Below are 16,328 nucleotides of genomic sequence, written 5' to 3'. Positions count from 1 at the left end.
GGTTAGACCATTCACTCCGATAGTTCTCTAAATCATGTTATGTGATTTGAGGCTGAGTGTAATGGTACCTCTTGTACATTCACAATATTCAGTAACTCAGATCCTGGATCACTGCATATATTTTACATTCTCAAGATCACAAGATAGATTAGGATGAGGAAGGCTGCTTTGTCCATCCAGAAAAGTACTCAGAGGATCCAATATTCCTCAGGAATTCTGTCAAGACTCCTGGTGGAACATCTCAGAAACAGACAATTCAGATATGTTGGATCGCGTTGACTCTTGGGAGTTCCCGGTTGGCCTTGTAAGGAGTGCAACCTCTGTCCACCTCTTACAAGACCAAAGACGACAAGGGACCCGGGTGGGGACTCCCTAGGCTGGGAATTCCCACTTCCTCAGCTCATAAGGGAACCAATGAAGATTAAAGGAGATGAGGTCTACCAGCCTCCAGAAGAGCATAAGTGGCACCCACTGGGATGGGGGGGTGGTGTGTGTGTTGGTCTAGGTCAGGGAAGTGGCCTGCACCTGCGAAGATAGTTTGTTTTTATTAAAATCAGGATCCGCCACCTTCATGAGGGGGGACTCCACGGGGTCTCGGGACAGGGAGGTTGGGCACCCCCAGATTGCGGCCAGATTTCCACGGGGCAAGCGAGCGCCGGAGGTGCGTCCATAGCAGCACAGGCACCCACTGGCCGTGTGCGGACTCCACTCACTCGCAAACTCCAGTGGGGTCAGTGCCAGAGGGCACCCAAGTCCCCATTCCCATCATTGCACCAACCTGTTTCGTTAATAAGTCCAGAATTTTGGCCGGCATTACCGTACGTCTAAATCACGTCCAGACATTGATCACTCGTTGAGTGAAAAACTTCCTGACATTAATCCTAAATTTGCCTTTCGCCAGTTTGAACTTGTGCCCCCTTGTCCAAATTTAATTTGTGACTATCTTGTATGTACCTGTACGAGCTCCTCTCTTCTTGGAGCTGAAAAGCCCAAGATTCTCCTATTTTTCTTTGCTCCTGAATGTAGGGATCAGCCTCATGTTTCCTCTCTGCAGTTTGAGTGTGTCCCTGATGTTTTTGCCTGTGCGGTTCATCATTCTAATTGCCTTGATCATCGGCACTGTGCACTGACCGGTCATGTTAAATATCAAGTCGACTAATATCCCGACATCTCTTTCAACTGCGCTCTTGGCTATTTTAACAACATTCATAAAACACTTACGTTACCCATTTTTTTTCTTCCTGTACGTTACACCTGACCCATGATAAATTTCACCTGCCACTCTGCTATTATATGTTTTACCAAACTCATTTTTGTTTTCGGACCCTGGCTGCATTCTCAGATTCAACATTCATTCCCACTCTCATTTGGTAATGTCTGCTAATTTGACCAGTTGGCATTCAGATTCTCAATGTAAATTAGAAACAGTAGGGGTTCCAACAGAAAGTCCCTTCAACTCCATTCAACTCATCCCCATTTCCTGATACCTACCCAGTGCTGCCTACATTTTGGCTAATTTCCCCCCCCACCCGCATTTCCTGGTCTTACTCTGAATTCCAACCACTTTATGCTTCCGTAGAAGTCTATCGTGTGGAATTTTGCCAAAGGTTTTTTTTTGGGAAGTCTCGGTCTATGATGTCAGAGGGCTTTCCACAGTCCGCTAGAGATCGCACTCAGTAAGATCAGGTTAGAAAGGATCTTCTATTTCTGAATCTTGTGTTGACTGCTACTCCCCAGGTTATCAAAAGGTAATCCTAGAGTGTACTTCACGTCTCAGTGCAAACAACAATTCAGGCTGTGGTCACTGGAAGTGTTCTGAATCGGCTTCACAACTGGTGGTAGTGAATTTCAAATTTATTTCTGATTGAACTTTTAGAGAAAATATTAAACCTCATGAAACACCAATGATGTGGAGCGGTGGAGTGTACTGACAGTTACTGCTGGTACAACTGTGTTGATCCACGCCATAAAATGTGGTGAATATTGCACGGAATGGCTTGGGTTTTGACTTGGAGCCAGGATGAGAGTGGGGGAGAGGGGCGGGGGAAGTTTATCGCACGCGGAACCTGGAAGTAACGTCGACGGGTTGGAATCTGCGATCGCAACTTAACTGAAGGATAAAAATTTGACTTCTGGGTTTCGCGACCGGCAGCCAGCCAGGTTGAGAGGCTGTTGGCCGGGGAGAGATCAGATTCCTCAGGGGTTGTATGGGTGGGGAGGGGGGGGGGGGAATGCGGGGGCGTCAGGGGAGAGATCAGAATCTTCGGGGGTTGGATGGGGGGAGGGGGGAGTTGGGGAGAGTTGAGATCTCTGGGGGTTTGAATGGGTGGCCAATCATGGGGGTTGGGGGGGGGTGAGATGTCGGTCATCAGGGGGATCTCGGACATCGTGGTGGGGGGGGGGGCAGGTTGGCCTATTGCGGGGTCCAATCGTGGCAGGTAAGCTTATTGGGCCTGATGGAAACACTCCTGCTCCTCCTGGTCCACTAGCTGTGCAATAAGGGCACTTACCTCATGATCCGGGCCTTCTGGCCTCCTCTTCACTGGCGAGATTCACCCCCAGTGTGTATATAAAGCGGATATTGTGAAGTAACTTCAAGGCAGCATTCTAACCCAGAAGATAGATCTGACTCCAATACACCTGGTTTACCCTACCTTGTGATCGTTCTTAGGTATTCATTATCCACTGTATGATGGCACTGGTTACTGAATATGTTGCATATTTACTGTATTGATTGCTTCAGACTGTATTTATTGCATATACTGTGTATTCACTACATTAACCTCTTCACAGCGTTACTGCTCAGTATGTAGTTTACTCAGAGTTTGCTGGTTTTTACTGTGGTTGCACAACATGTTGTAAATTTCAGTAAACTGAATAGCTATGCTGTGGTTACTTAGTATGTGATGTATTCACTTTACTGACTGGTTTAGGCTATGACCACTGATTATACTGCACCCCTACAACCCTCCGAGATCTCTGCGCTCCTCCAATCCTGGCCTCTTGCGCACTCCCCGATTTCCTTCACTCCACCATTGGCGGCCGTGCCTTCAGCTGCCTAGGTTTTAAGCACTGGAATTCCCTCCCTAAACCTGTCCGCCTCTCTACCTCTCTCTCCTTTAAAACGCTCCTTAAAACCTACCTTGTCAACTGTCCTAATATCTCCTTATGTGGCTCGGTGTCAAATTTTGTCTGGTAATCGCTCCTGTGAAGCACCTCGGGGTGTTTTCCTACGTTAAAGGCGCTATATAAATGCAAGTTGTTGTTACTGTGTATGTCGAATAATGTGGTAACTGCGTATATAGGAACATAGGAACAGGAGTAGGCCATTCAGCCCCTCGTGCCTGCTCCGCCATTTGATAAGATCATGGCTGATCTGTGACCTAACTCCATATACCTGCCTTTGGCCCATATCCCTTAATACCTTTGGTTGCCAAAAAGCTATCTATCTCAGATTTAAATTTAGCAATTGAGCTAGTATCAATTGCCGTTTGCAGAAGAGAGTTCCAAACTTCTACAACCCTTTGTGTGTAGAAATGTTTTCTAATCTCGCTCATGAAAGGTCTGGCTCTAATTTTTAGACTGTGTCCCCTAGTCCTAGAAGCCTCAACCAGTGGAAATAGTTTCTCTCTATCCACCCTATCCGTTCCCCTTAATATCTTATAAGCTTCGTCAGATCACCCCTTAACCTTCTAAACTCTAGAGAATACAACCCCAATTTGTGTAATCTCTCCTCGTAACTTAAACCTTGAAGTCCGGGTATCATTCTATATTGTAGACGTAAGCAGTGTTTGGAATAGTTTGAGCTACTGGTTCTGACGTGTATTGAATGCACTATTTTTAATGGTTTGAGTTGTGATTACTGGGTGTGCTGCGCATATTTACACTGTATTCGTCAGTTCAGACTGTTTTCAATGCACCGAGTTGTTCATACTGTGCTCACTGGGTGTACCTCTGCTCATGTTGCTCAGACTGGCCATCAGGGACTTCATTCTATCCGCATAGTAATCACGGAGGTTAAGCAAAGGCAATTCAGCCAGTCCCTCGTCAAACTCACAGCTCCTCATCGCGTTCTCCAGGTTCTTCTGACGTCGGTAGAAGTGGGAGAATTTGTTGAAAATGAGGGTGATGGGGAGCACCACCACAAGGATCCCGGCCAGAATACAGGCAGAGGCGGTTAGTTTACCTCCGATACTGATGGGGACCACATCTCCGTAGCCCACGGTGGTCATGCTGACGGTGGCCCACCACCAGCAGGAGGGGATAGTGGCCAGTCCAGAGTTATCTTCTTTCTCGATGGTGTAGGCCACCACGGAGAAGACGGACACTCCGACTGAGAGGTAGAGTAAGAGCAGCCCGACCTCCCGGTAGCTGTGTTTCAAGGTGGCCCCCAGGGACCTCAGGCCTGTGGAGTGACGGGCCAGCTTCAAAATGCGGAAGATCCTCATGAGCCTGAGCACCTGCACTGTCCGGCCCAGGTTGACCAGGGCGGGGCTGCTGTCGACGGCTAGATTCACCAGCAGCGTCAGGTAAAAAGGCAAAATGGACATCAGGTCGATGAGATTCAAAGGGTGCGCGAAGAAGTGAAACAGACTAAGGGACACAAGCAACCTGGCCAGGAGTTCAAAGGTGAACCAGGCGATGCAAAAGTGTTCCACCATCTCAAACCGGGGGTCGTCCCTGGAGTGCCCCTGGCCATCGACCAGCTGGAATTCGGCCATGCTGTTCAAACACATGGTGGCAATTGACCCTAAAACCACAACTATAGACAGGGCACTGTAAAGCCGGCTTGCAATGTTGTAGCCTGGATTTTCCAACATCAACCAAAGGCGTCTCCTGCAGTTGCCAAAGACCTGCCTGTCGTACCTTGAGGCGTTCTGGTAGAAGGTCACGACCTCGTCGAACGAAGAGCTAGTGCTGCCTTGATCGCTGGCCGTCTCCTCGCACTCATCCTGATCTGCTCCCACTCTCCTCCCTTGGTAGCCAGGACTGAAGGACGACGGGTCGACCAGGAACTGGTTGATGCCCCAGTACTCGATCTCCTGGCCGAAGGAGAAGATGCAAGACCTGCCCACCACCTGGAGCTGGCCGGTGTGGTAGAAGTTGAGGACGTGCGGGAAAAGCGCGGGGTCCCGGTCGAAATAAAATTCTTTCTCAGCCTCGTCGTAGTCGTCGCACAGCTGGAGGATGGATTGGGTGGAGCGGCATCTCAGCAGCCTGCCCAGCCTGGTCTCTGGGAACTTCGACAGGCTCCCGTGTCTCAGCTTCCTCTTCAAGCCACCCACATTGACGCTGATTTCGCCGTTGTCCATCTCCTCCTCCTCGTTGTCGTCTTCTTCTTCCGTCCGGTCGTCCTTAACTGGACCGGTCATCCTGGACTGGGCCGGGGGTGGGGAAAAGAGGGTGCCAGAGAGAAGGGGGGGCAAAAGAGATGGGGGGGGTGAGAGAGGTGGGGGGGGCGAGAGAGGTGGGGGGAGCGAGAGAGGTGGGGGGGGCGAGAGAGGTGGGGGGGGGCGAGAGAGGTGGGGGGGAGAGAGAGGTGGGGGGGGGGCGAGAGAGGTGGGGGGTTCAAGAGAGGTGGGGGGTTCAAGAGAGGTGGGGGGGGGTAAGAGAGGTGGGGGGGGGGGCAAGAGAGGAGGCCACGTCCCTGAAACAGACCGAGAATATCGTCACATATAATCAGAGTTGGTCAACATCTGGCAAATGGCCCCTAGTTGCCAGTCCGCGTGCCCCACCCCCAGCTGTCAATCATTCTGGGCTCCGCCCTCATCCCTCGCGCAGCCACATGCTGCCACCCCACCCAGAGAGCAGCAACAGTATGGCCCGGGGTGGGGGAGACACAGTACTGCCTTGATCACGTGACATTTGCCCACTGTTATTGCGTTTACCTGAGTTGAGTATCTCAGTATCACCAAGCCCCGAATAAAATATGTGACTTTTTGTTTTATAGTGAGACGAGTAACAGAATTTATCAAAGAAAGAACAGAAAAGAACAGAAAGATTTAAGGATAAGTAATGTTTAAATAAAAACCATTTCCGTGATGTTTCTACAGTATCGGCCGCAATGTCAAACACAAAGTAAATCCCACTGATTCAACACAAACTTCATCGATACAAGAAACTTCTAACGAAAGTTTTCGTACAATTTTATAACTTTTTACAATAAACAGCAAGTGATAAAAATAATAAATAAAACCAAGACCAAACCTAATTCAACTCACTGACTCCCACTCCCCGCTTCAGAGAGATGAGGCTCAGTCTTCAGGGAGAAACACGAAAGCTGCCCAACTCCCAAAATAAAACACATTATACAACAGCGCACATCACAGGCTGACATCAACTCTCCCTCCAGTCTATTACATCGGGTCTACAGCACAGAAACAGGCCATTCGGCCCAACAGGTCCATGCCAGTGTTAATGCTCCACACGAGCCTCCTCCCTCCCTACTTCATCTAACCCGATCTCCCTCGTGTTTATCCAGCATCCCAATAAATGCATCTATGCTTTTCACCTCAACCACTCCTTGTGGTAGCGAGTTCCACATTCTAACCACTCTCTGGGTATAGAAGTTTCTCCTGAATTCCCGACTGGATTAATTAGTGACTATCTTATATTTACGGCCCTGACTTCTGGTCTCCCCAAAAAATGGAAATATCTACTCTATGTCTTTCCCAACAAACCCTTTCATAATCGGAAAGACCTCCATCAACTCAAATCGAGTTCACCTTTTCAAGAAAAAAGTGTTTCTCTCTCTCCCTCCCCCAGTTTGTTTCTCCCTCTCCCCCTCCCCCCAGTTTGTTTCTCTCTCTATCTCTCCCCAAGTTTGTTTCTCCCTCTCCACCTCCCCCCAGTTTTTTTCCCCCTCTCCCCCTCACCCCAGTTTGTTTCTCCCTCTCCCCCTCCCCCCAGTTTTTTTCCCCCTCTCCCCCTCCCCCCAGTTTGTTTCCCCCTCTCCCCCTCCCCCCAGTTTGTTTCCCCATCTCCCCCTCCCCCCAGTTTGTTTCTCCTTCTCCCCCCTCCCCCCAGTTTGTTTCTTCTTCTCCCCCTCCCCCCAGTTTGTTTCTCTCTCTCCCCCTCCCCCCAGTTTGTTTCTCTCTCTCCCCCTCCCCCCAGTTTGTTTCTCCGTCTCCCCCTCCCCCCAGTTTGTTTCCGTCTCTCTCCCCCAGTTTGTTTCTCTCTCTCTCTCCCCCAGTTTGTTTCCGTCTCTCTCCCCCAGTTTGTTTCCGTCTCTCTCCCCCAGTTTGTTTCACTCTCTCCCTCACCCAGTTTGTTTCTCTCTCTCTCTCTCTCTCCCAGTTTGTTTCTCTCTCTCTCTCCCCCAGTTTGTTTCTCTCTCTCTCTCCCCGAGTTTGTTTTTCTCTCTCTCTCCCCTCCCCAGTTTGTTTGTTTTTCTCTCTGTCCCCCAGTTTGTTTCTCTCTCTCTCTCTCGATCTCTCTCCCCCAGTTTGTTTCTCTCTCTCTCTGTCTCCCACTTTGTTTCTCTCTCTCTCCCCCCCAGTTTGTTTGTTTTCTCCCTCTCTCCCCCAGTTTGTTTCTCTCTCTCTCTCTCTCTCCCCCAGTTTGTTTCTCTCTCTCTCTGTCCCCCAGTTTGTTTCTGCCTCTCTCCCCCGCAGTTTGTTTTTCTCTCTCTCCCAGTTTGTTTATCTCTCTCTCTCCCCTCAAGTTTGTTTGTTTTTCTCTCTCCCAGTTTGTTTCTCTCTCTCTCTCCCCCAGTTTGTTTCCGTCTCTCTCCCCCAGTTTGTTTCTCTCTCTCTCTCCCCCAGTTTGTTTCCGTCTCTCTCCCCCAGTTTGTTTCACTCTCTCCCTCACCCAGTTTGTTTCTCTCTCTCTCTCTCCCCCAGTTTGTTTATCTCTCTCTCTCTCCCAGTTTGTTTCTCTCTCTCTCTCCCCCAGTTTGTTTCTCTCTCTCTCTCCCCGAGTTTGTTTTTCTCTCTCTCTCCCAGTTTGTTTCTCTCTCTCTCTCCCCTCCCCAGTTTGTTTGTTTTTCTCTCTGTCCCCCAGTTTGTTTCTCTCTCTCTCTCGATCGCTCTCCCCCAGTTTGTTTCTCTCTCTCTCTGTCCCCCAGTTTGTTTCTCTCTCTCTCTCTCCCCCAGTTTGTTTCTCTCTCTCTCTATCCCCAGTTTGTTTCTCCCTCTCTCCCCCGCAGTTTGTTTTTCTCTCTCTCCCAGTTTGTTGATCTCTCTCTCTCCCCTCAAGTTTGTTTGTTTTTCTCTCTCTCCCAGTTTGTTTCTCTCTCTCAATGTCCCCAACTTTGTTTCTCTCTCTCTCCCCCAGTTTGTTTGTTTTTCTCTCTCCACCAGTTTGTTTCACTCTCTCCCCCAGTTTGTTTCTCTCTCCCTCTCTCCCCCAGTTTGTTTCTCTCCATCCCTTCCCCAGTTTGTTTCTCTCTCTCTCTCCCCCAGTTTGTTTATCTCTCTCTCTCCCCTCAAGTTTGTTTGTTTTTCTCTCTCCCAGTTTGTTTCTCTCTCTCTCTCCCCCAGTTTGTTTCCGTCTCTCTCCCCCAGTTTGTTTCTCTCTCTCTCTCCCCCAGTTTGTTTCCGTCTCTCTCCCCCAGTTTGTTTCACTCTCTCCCTCACCCAGTTTGTTTCTCTCTCTCTCTCTCCCCCAGTTTGTTTATCTCTCTCTCTCTCCCAGTTTGTTTTTCTCTCTCTCTCCCCCAGTTTGTTTTTCTCTCACTCTCTCTCCCAGTTTGTTTGTTTTTCTCTCTCCACCAGTTTGTTTCACTCTCTCCCCCAGTTTGTTTCTCTCTCCCTCTCTCCCCCAGTTTGTTTCTCTCCATCCCTTCCCCAGTTTGTTTCTCTCTCTCTCTCCCCCAGTTTGTTTATCTCTCTCTCTCCCCTCAAGTTTGTTTGTTTTTCTCTCTCCCAGTTTGTTTCTCTCTCTCTCTCCCCCAGTTTGTTTCCGTCACTCTCCCCCAGTTTGTTTCTCTCTCTCTCTCCCCCAGTTTGTTTCTGTCTCTCTCCCCCAGTTTGTTTCACTCTCTCCCTCACCCAGTTTGTTTCTCTCTCTCTCTCTCCCCCCCAGTTTGTTTCTCTCTCTCTCTCCCCCAGTTTGTTTCTCTCTCTCTCTCCCCCAGTTTGTTTTTCTCTCTCTCTCTCTCCCAGTTTGTTTCTCTCTCTCTCTCCCCTCCCCAGTTTGTTTGTTTTTCTCTGTCTGTCCCCCAGTTTGTTTCTCTCTCTCTCTCGATCTCTCTCGATCTCTCTCCCCCAGTTTGTTTCTCTCTCTCTGTCCCCCAGTTTGTTTCTCTCTCTCTCTCTCTCCCCCAGTTTGTTTCTCTCTCTCTCGATCCCCCAGTTTGTTTCTCCCTCTCTCCCCCGCAGTTTGTTTTTCTCTCTCTCCCAGTTTGTTTATCTCTCTCTCTCCCCTCAAGTTTGTTTGTTTTTCTCTCTCTCCCAGTTTGTTTCTCTCTCTCAATGTCCCCAACTTTGTTTCTCTCTCTCTCTCCCCCAGTTTGTTTGTTTTTCTCTCTCCACCAGTTTGTTTCAATCTCTCCCCCAGTTTGTTTCTCTCTCCCTCTCTCCCCCAGTTTGTTTCTCTCCATCTCTTCCCCAGTTTGTTTCTCTCTCTCTCTCCCCCAGTTTGTTTCCGTCTCGCTCCCCCAGTTTGTTTCTCTGTCTCCCTCACCCAGTTTGTTTCTCTCTCTCTGTCCCCCACTTTGTTTCTCTCTCTCTCGCCCCCAGTTTGTTTGTTTTCTCCCTCTCTCCCCCAGTTTGTTTCTCTCTCTCTCTCTCTCTCTGTCTCCCAGTTTGTTTCTCTCTCTCTCCCCCCCAGTTTGTTTTTCTCTCTCTCTCTCCCCCACTTTGTTTCTCTATCTCTCTCCCCCCGAGTTTGTTCGTTTTTCTCTCTCTCCCAGTTTGTTTCTCTACCTCTCTGTCCCCCACTTTGTTTCTCTCTCTCTCTCCCCCCAGTTTGTTTGTTTTTCTCTCTCTTCCAGTTTGTTTCTCTCTCTCTCTCCCAGTTTGTTTCTCTCTCCCCCAAGTTTGATTCTCTCTCTCTTCCCCAGTTTGTTTCTCTCTCTCTCTGTCCCCCAGTTTGTTTCTCTCTCTCTCTCTCTCCCCCAGTTTGTGTCTCTCTCTCCCCCGCCATTTGTTCCCCTCTCTCCCTCCCCCAATTTGTTTCCCTCTCTCCCTCCCCCAGTTTGTTTATCTCTCTCTCCCTCCCCCAATTTGTTTCCCTCTCTCTCTCCCCCAGTTTGTTTCTCTCTCTCCCCCCCAATTTGTTTCTCTCTCTCCCCCCCAGTTTGTTTCTCTCCCCCCCAGTTTGTTTCTCTCTCTCTCTCCCAGTTTGTTTCTCTCTCTCTCCCCAGTTTGTTTCTCTCTCTCTCTCTCTCTCTCTCCCCCAGCTTGTTTCTCTCTCTCTCTCCCCCAGTTTGTTTCTCTCTCTCTCTCCCCCAGTTTGTTTCTCTCTCTCTCCCCCAGTTTGTTTCTCTCTCTTCCCCAGTTTGTTTCTCTCTCTCTCTCTCCCAGTTTGTTTATCTCTCTCTATCCCCTCAAGTTTGTTTGTTTTTCTCTCTCTCCCAGTTTGTTTCTCTCTCTCAATGTCCCCAACTTTGTTTCTCTCTCTCTCTCCCCCAGTTTGTTTGTTTTTCTCTCTCCACCAGTTTGTTTCACTCTCTCCCCCAGTTTGTTTCTCTCTCTCTCTCTCTCTGTCCCAGTTTGTTTATCTCTCTCTCTCCCCCAGTTTGTTCATCTCTCTCTCTCCCGCAGTTTGTTTCTCTCTCTCTCTCTCCCAGTTTGTTTCTCTCTATCTATCTCTCCCAGTTTGTTTCCCTCTCTCTCCCCCAGCTTGTTTCTCTCTCTCCCCCAGTTTGTTTCTCTCTCTCTCTCCCCAGTTTGTTTCTCTCTCTCTCTCTGCCAGTTTGTTTCTCTCTCTCTCTCTTTCCCAGTTTGTTTCTCTATCTCTCCCCCAGTTTGTTTCTCTCTCTCCCCCAGTTTGTTTCTCTCTCTCTCCCCCAGTTTGTTTCTCTCTCTCTGTCGCCCAGTTTGTTTCTCTCTCTCTCCCCCAGTTTGTATCTCTCTCTCTCTACCCCAGTTTGTTTCTCTCTCTCTCTCCCCCAGTTTGGTTCTCTCTCTCTCTCTCTCCCCCAGTTTGTGTCTCTCTCTCCCCCCCAATTTGTTTCCCTCTCTCCCTCCCCCAGTTTGTTCATCTCTCTCTCCCTCCCTCCCCCAATTTGTTTCCCTCTCTCTCTCCCCCAGTTTGTTTCTCTCTCTCCCCCCCCAATTTGTTTCTCTCTCCCCCCCAGTTTGTTTCTCTCTCTCTCTCCCAGTTTCTTTCTCTCTCGCCCCCCCCCAAAATTTGTTTTGCTCTCTCCCCCCCAGTTTGTTTCTCTCTCTCTCTCCCCCAGTTTGTTTATCTCTCTCTCTCTCCCAGTTTGTTTCTCTCTCTCTCTCCCCCAGTTTGTTTCTCTCTCTCCCTCCCCGAGTTTGTTTTTCTCTCTCTCTCTCTCCCAGTTTGTTTCTCTCTCTCCCCTCCCCAGTTTGTTTGTTTTTCTCTGTCTGTCCCCCAGTTTGTTTCTCTCTCTCTCTCGATCTCTCTCCCCCAGTTTGTTTCTCTCTCTCTCTGTCCCCCAGTTTGTTTCTCTCTCTCTCTCTCTCCCCCAGTTTGTTTCTCTCTCTCTCTATCCCCCAGTTTGTTTCTCCCTCTCTCCCCCGCAGTTTGTTTTTCCCTCTCTCCCAGTTTGTTTATCTCTCTCTATCCCCTCAAGTTTGTTTGTTTTTCTCTCTCTCCCAGTTTGTTTCTCTCTCTCAATGTCCCCAACTTTGTTTCTCTCTCTCTCTCCCCCAGTTTGTTTGTTTTTCTCTCTCCACCAGTTTGTTTCACTCTCTCCCCCAGTTTGTTTCTCTCTCCCTCTCTCCCCCAGTTTGTTTCTCTCTCCCTCTCTCCCCCAGTTTGTTTCTCTCCATCTCTTCCCCAGTTTGTTTCTCTCTCTCTCTCCCCCAGTTTGTTTCCGTCTCGCTCCCCCAGTTTGTTTCTCTCTCTCCCTCACCCAGTTTGTTTCTCTCTCTCTCTCTCCCAATTTGTTTCTCTCTCTCTCTCGCCCAGTTTGTTTCTCTCTCTCTCTCTCTCTCCCAGTTTGTTTCTCTCTCTCTCTCTGTCCCCCACTTTGTTTCTCTCTCTCTCCCCCCCAGTTTGTTTGTTTTCTCCCTCTCTCCCCCAGTTTGTTTCTCTCTCTCTCTCTCTCTCTCTGTCCCCCAGTTTGTTTCTCTCTCTCTCCCCCCCAGTTTGTTTTTCTCTCTCTCTCCCCCTCAGTTTGTTTTTCTCTCTCTCTCTCCCCCACTTTGTTTCTCTATCTCTCTCCCCCGAGTTTGTTCGTTTTTCTCTCTCTCCCAGTTTGTTTCTCTACCTCTCTGTCCCCCACTTTGTTTCTCTCTCTCTCTCCCCCAAGTTTGTTTGTCTTTCTCTCTCTCCCAGTTTGTTTCTCTCTCCCCCAAGTTTGATTCTCTCTCTCTTCCCCAGTTTGTTTCTCTCTCTCTCTGTCCCCCAGTATGTTTCTCTCTCTCTCTCTCTCTCTCACCCAGTTTGTGTCTCTCTCTCCCCCGCCATTTGTTCCCCTCTCTCCCTCCCCCAATTTGTTTCCCTCTCTCCCCCGCCATTTGTTCCCCTCTCTCCCTCCCCCAATTTGTTTCCCTCTCTCCCTCCCCCAGTTTGTTTATCTCTCTCTCCCTCCCCCAATTTGTTTCCCTCTCTCTCTCCCCCAGTTTGTTTCTCTCTCTCCCCCCCAATTTGTTTCGCGCTCTCCCCCCCAGTTTGTTTCTCTCTCTCTCTCCCAGTTTGTTTCTCTCTCTCTCCCCCAGTTTGTTTCTCTCTCTCTCTCTCTCCCCCAGCTTGTTTCTCTCTCTCTCTCCCCCAGTTTGTTTCTCTCTCTCACTCCCCCAGTTTGTTTCTCTCTCTCTCCCCCAGTTTGTTTCTCTCTCTTCCCCAGTTTGTTTCTCTCTCTTCCCCATTTTGTTTCTCTCTCTCTCTCTATCTATCTCTCCCAGTTTGTTTCCCTCTCTCTCCCCCAGCTTGTTTCTCTCTCTCCCCCAGTTTGTTTCTCTCTCTCTCTCCCCAGTTTGTTTCTCTCTCTCTCTCTGCCAGTTTGTTTCTCTCTCTCTCTTTCCCAGTTTGTTTCTCTATCTCTCCCCCAGTTTGTTTCTCTCTCTCTCTCCCCCAGTTTGTTTCTCTCTCTCTCTCCCCCAGTTTGTTTCTCTCTCTCTTTTGCCCAGTTTGTTTCTCTCTCTCTCCCCCAGTTTGTATCTCTCTCTCTCTCCCCCAGTTTGTTTCCCTCTCTCCCTCCCCCAGTTTGATTATCTCTCTCTCCCTCCCTCCCCCAATTTGTTTCCCTCTCTCTCTCCCCCAGTTTGTTTCTCTCTCTCCCCCCCCAATTTGTTTCTCTCTCTCCCCCCCCCAGTTTGTTTCTCTCTCTCTCTCCCAGTTTCTTTCTCTCTCTCCCCCCCAGTTTCTTTCTCTCTCTCTCCCCCAGTTTGTTTCTCTCTCTCCCCAATTTGTTTGTCTCTCTCTCTCTCTGTCCCAGTTTGTTTATCTCCCTCTCTCCCCCATATTGTTTCTCTCTCTCTCTCCCCCAGTTTGTTTCTATCTCTCTTTTGCCCAGTTTGTTTCTCTCTCTCTCCCCCAGTTTGTATCTCTCTCTCTCCCCCAGTTTGTTTCTCTCTCTCTCCCCCAGTTTGTTTCTCTCTCTCTCTCTCTCTCCCCCAGTTTGTGTCTCTCTCTCCCCCCCAATTTGTTTCCCTCTCTCCCTCCCCCAGTTTGTTTATCTCTCTCTCCCTCCCTCCCCCAGTTTATTTCTCTCTCTCTCTCCCAGTTTGTTTCTCTCTCTCCCCCCCAGTTTGTTTCTCTCTCTCTCTCCCCCAGCTTGTTTCTCTCTCTCTCCCTCCCCCAGCTTGTTTCTCTCTCTCTTTCTCCCCCAGTTTCTTTCTCTCTCTCTCCCCCAGTTTGTTTCTCTCTCTCCCCAATTTGTTTGTCTCTCTCTCTCTCTCTGTCCCAGTTTGTTTATCTCTCTCTCTCCCCCAGTTTGTTTCTCTCTCTCTCTCCCCCAGTTTGTTTCTCTCTCTCTCTCCCCCAGTTTGTTTCTCTCTCTCTCTCTCCCAGTTTGTTTCTCTCTCTCTCTTTCCCAGCTTGATTCTCTCTCTCCCCCAGTTTGTTTCTCTCTCTCTCGCCCCCAGTTTGTTTCTCTCTCTCTCTCCCCCAGTTTGTTTCTCTCTCTCTGTCGCCCAGTTTGTTTCTCTCTCTCTCCCCCCGCAGTTTGTTTGTTTGTCTCTCTCTCCCAGTTTGTTTCTCTCTCTCTCTCCCAGTTTGTTTCTCTCTCCCCCAAGTTTGATTCTCTCTCTCCTCCCCAGTCTGTTTCTCTCTCTCTCTGTCCCCCAGCTTGTTTCTCTCTCTCTTTCTCCCCCAGTTTCTTTCTCTCTCTCTCCCCCAGTTTGTTTCTCTCTCTCCCCAATTTGTTTCTCTCTCTCCCCAATTTGTTTGTCTCTCTCTCTCTCTCTGTCCCAGTTTGTTTATCTCTCTCTCTCCCCCAGTTTGTTTCTCTCTCTCTCTCCCCCAGTTTGTTTCTCTCTCTCTCTCTCCCAGTTTGTTTCTCTCTCTCTCTTTCCCAGCTTGATTCTCTCTCTCCCCCAGTTTGTTTCTCTCTCTCTCCCCCCCAGTTTGTTTTTCTCTCTCTCTCCCCCCCAGTTTGTTTTTCTCTCTCTCTCTCCCCCACTTTGTTTCTCTATCTCTCTCCCCCCGAGTTTGTTCGTTTTTCTCTCTCTCCCAGTTTGTTTCTCTTCCTCTCTGTCCCCCACTTTGTTTCTCTCTCTCTCTCCCCACAGTTTGTTTGTTTTTCTCTCTCTCCCAGTTTGTTTCTCTCTCTCTCTCCCAGTTTGTTTCTCTCTCCCCCAAGTTTGATTCTCTCTCTCTTCCCCAGTTTGTTTCTCTCTCTCTCTGTCCCCCAGTTTGTTTCTCTCTCTCTCTCCCCCAGTTTGTTTCTCTCTCTCTCTATCCCCCAGTTTGTTTCTCCCTCTCTCCCCCGCAGTTTGTTTTTCCCTCTCTCCCAGTTTGTTTATCTCTCTCTATCCCCTCAAGTTTGTTTGTTTTTCTCTCTCTCCCAGTTTGTTTCTCTCTCTCAATGTCCCCAACTTTGTTTCTCTCTCTCTCTCCCCCAGTTTGTTTCTTTTTCTCTCTCCACCAGTTTGTTTCACTCTCTCCCCCAGTTTGTTTCTCTCTCCCTCTCTCCCCCAGTTTGTTTCTCTCCATCTCTTCCCCAGTTTGTTTCTCTCTCTCTCTCCCCCAGTTTGTTTCCGTCTCGCTCCCCCAGTTTGTTTCTCTCTCTCCCTCACCCAGTTTGTTTCTCTCTCTCTCTCTCCCAATTTGTTTCTCTCTCTCTCTCGCCCAGTTTGTTTCTCTCTCTCTCTCTCCCAGTTTGTTTCTTTCTCTCTCTGTCCCCCACTTTGTTTCTCTCTCTCTCCCCCCCAGTTTGTTTGTTTTCTCCCTCTCTCCCCCAGTTTGTTTCTCTCTCTCTCTCTCTCTCTCTGTCCCCCAGTTTGTTTCTCTCTCTCTCCCCCCCAGTTTGTTTTTCTCTCTCTCTCCCCCTCAGTTTGTTTTTCTCTCTCTCTCTCCCCCACTTTGTTTCTCTATCTCTCTCCCCCGAGTTTGTTCGTTTTTCTCTCTCTCCCAGTTTGTTTCTGTACCTCTCTGTCCCCCACTTTGTTTCTCTCTCTCTCTCCCCCAAGTTTGTTTGTCTTTCTCTCCCTCCCAGTTTGTTTCTCTCTCTCTCCCAGTTTGTTTCTCTCTCCCCCAAGTTTGATTCTCTCTCTCTTCCCCAGTTTGTTTCTCTCTCTCTCTGTCCCCCAGTATGTTTCTCTCTCTCTCTCTCTCTCTCACCCAGTTTGTGTCTCTCTCTCCCCCGCCATTTGTTCCCCTCTCTCCCTCCCCCAATTTGTTTCCCTCTCTCCCTCCCCCAGTTTGTTTATCTCTCTCTCCCTCCCCCAATTTGTTTCCCTCTCTCTCTCCCCCAGTTTGTTTCTCTCTCTCCCCCGCAATTTGTTTCTCTCTCTCCCCCCAAGTTAGTTTCTCTCTCTCCCAGTTTCTTTCTCTCTCTCTCCCCCCAAAATTTGTTTCGCGCTCTCCCCCCCAGTTTGTTTCCCTCTCTCTCCCAGTTTGTTTCTCTCTCTCTCCCCCAGTTTGTTTCTCTCTCTCTCTCTCCCCCAGCTTGTTTCTCTCTCTCTCTCCCCCAGTTTGTTTCTCTCTCTCACTCCCCCAGTTTGCTTCTCTCTCTCTCCCCCAGTTTGTTTATCTCTCTTCCCCAGTTTGTTTCTCTCTCTTCCCCATTTTGTTTCTCTCTCTCTCTCTCT

At 49.1% G+C, this 16,328-nt stretch overlaps 1 protein-coding gene across 1 annotated transcript; it reads right to left on the bottom strand.

Moving 5' to 3' along the window:
- Positions 1-2,730: 2,730 nt before the first annotated feature.
- Positions 2,731-5,411, bottom strand: LOC137305930 (potassium voltage-gated channel subfamily S member 2-like). The gene has a single exon (XM_067974887.1). The coding sequence runs from the start codon at positions 5,370-5,372 to the stop codon at positions 3,912-3,914; it is 1,461 nt and encodes a 486-aa protein (XP_067830988.1). The 5' UTR covers positions 5,373-5,411; the 3' UTR covers positions 2,731-3,911.
- Positions 5,412-16,328: the final 10,917 nt, after the last annotated feature.

Source organism: Heptranchias perlo, chromosome 3 (genome assembly GCF_035084215.1).
Source record: "Heptranchias perlo isolate sHepPer1 chromosome 3, sHepPer1.hap1, whole genome shotgun sequence".
NCBI classification, from domain to species: domain Eukaryota; kingdom Metazoa; phylum Chordata; class Chondrichthyes; order Hexanchiformes; family Hexanchidae; genus Heptranchias; species Heptranchias perlo.
The sequence above is the reverse complement of the archived record's forward strand: the minus strand, read 5'-3'. Positions and strand labels throughout refer to the sequence as shown.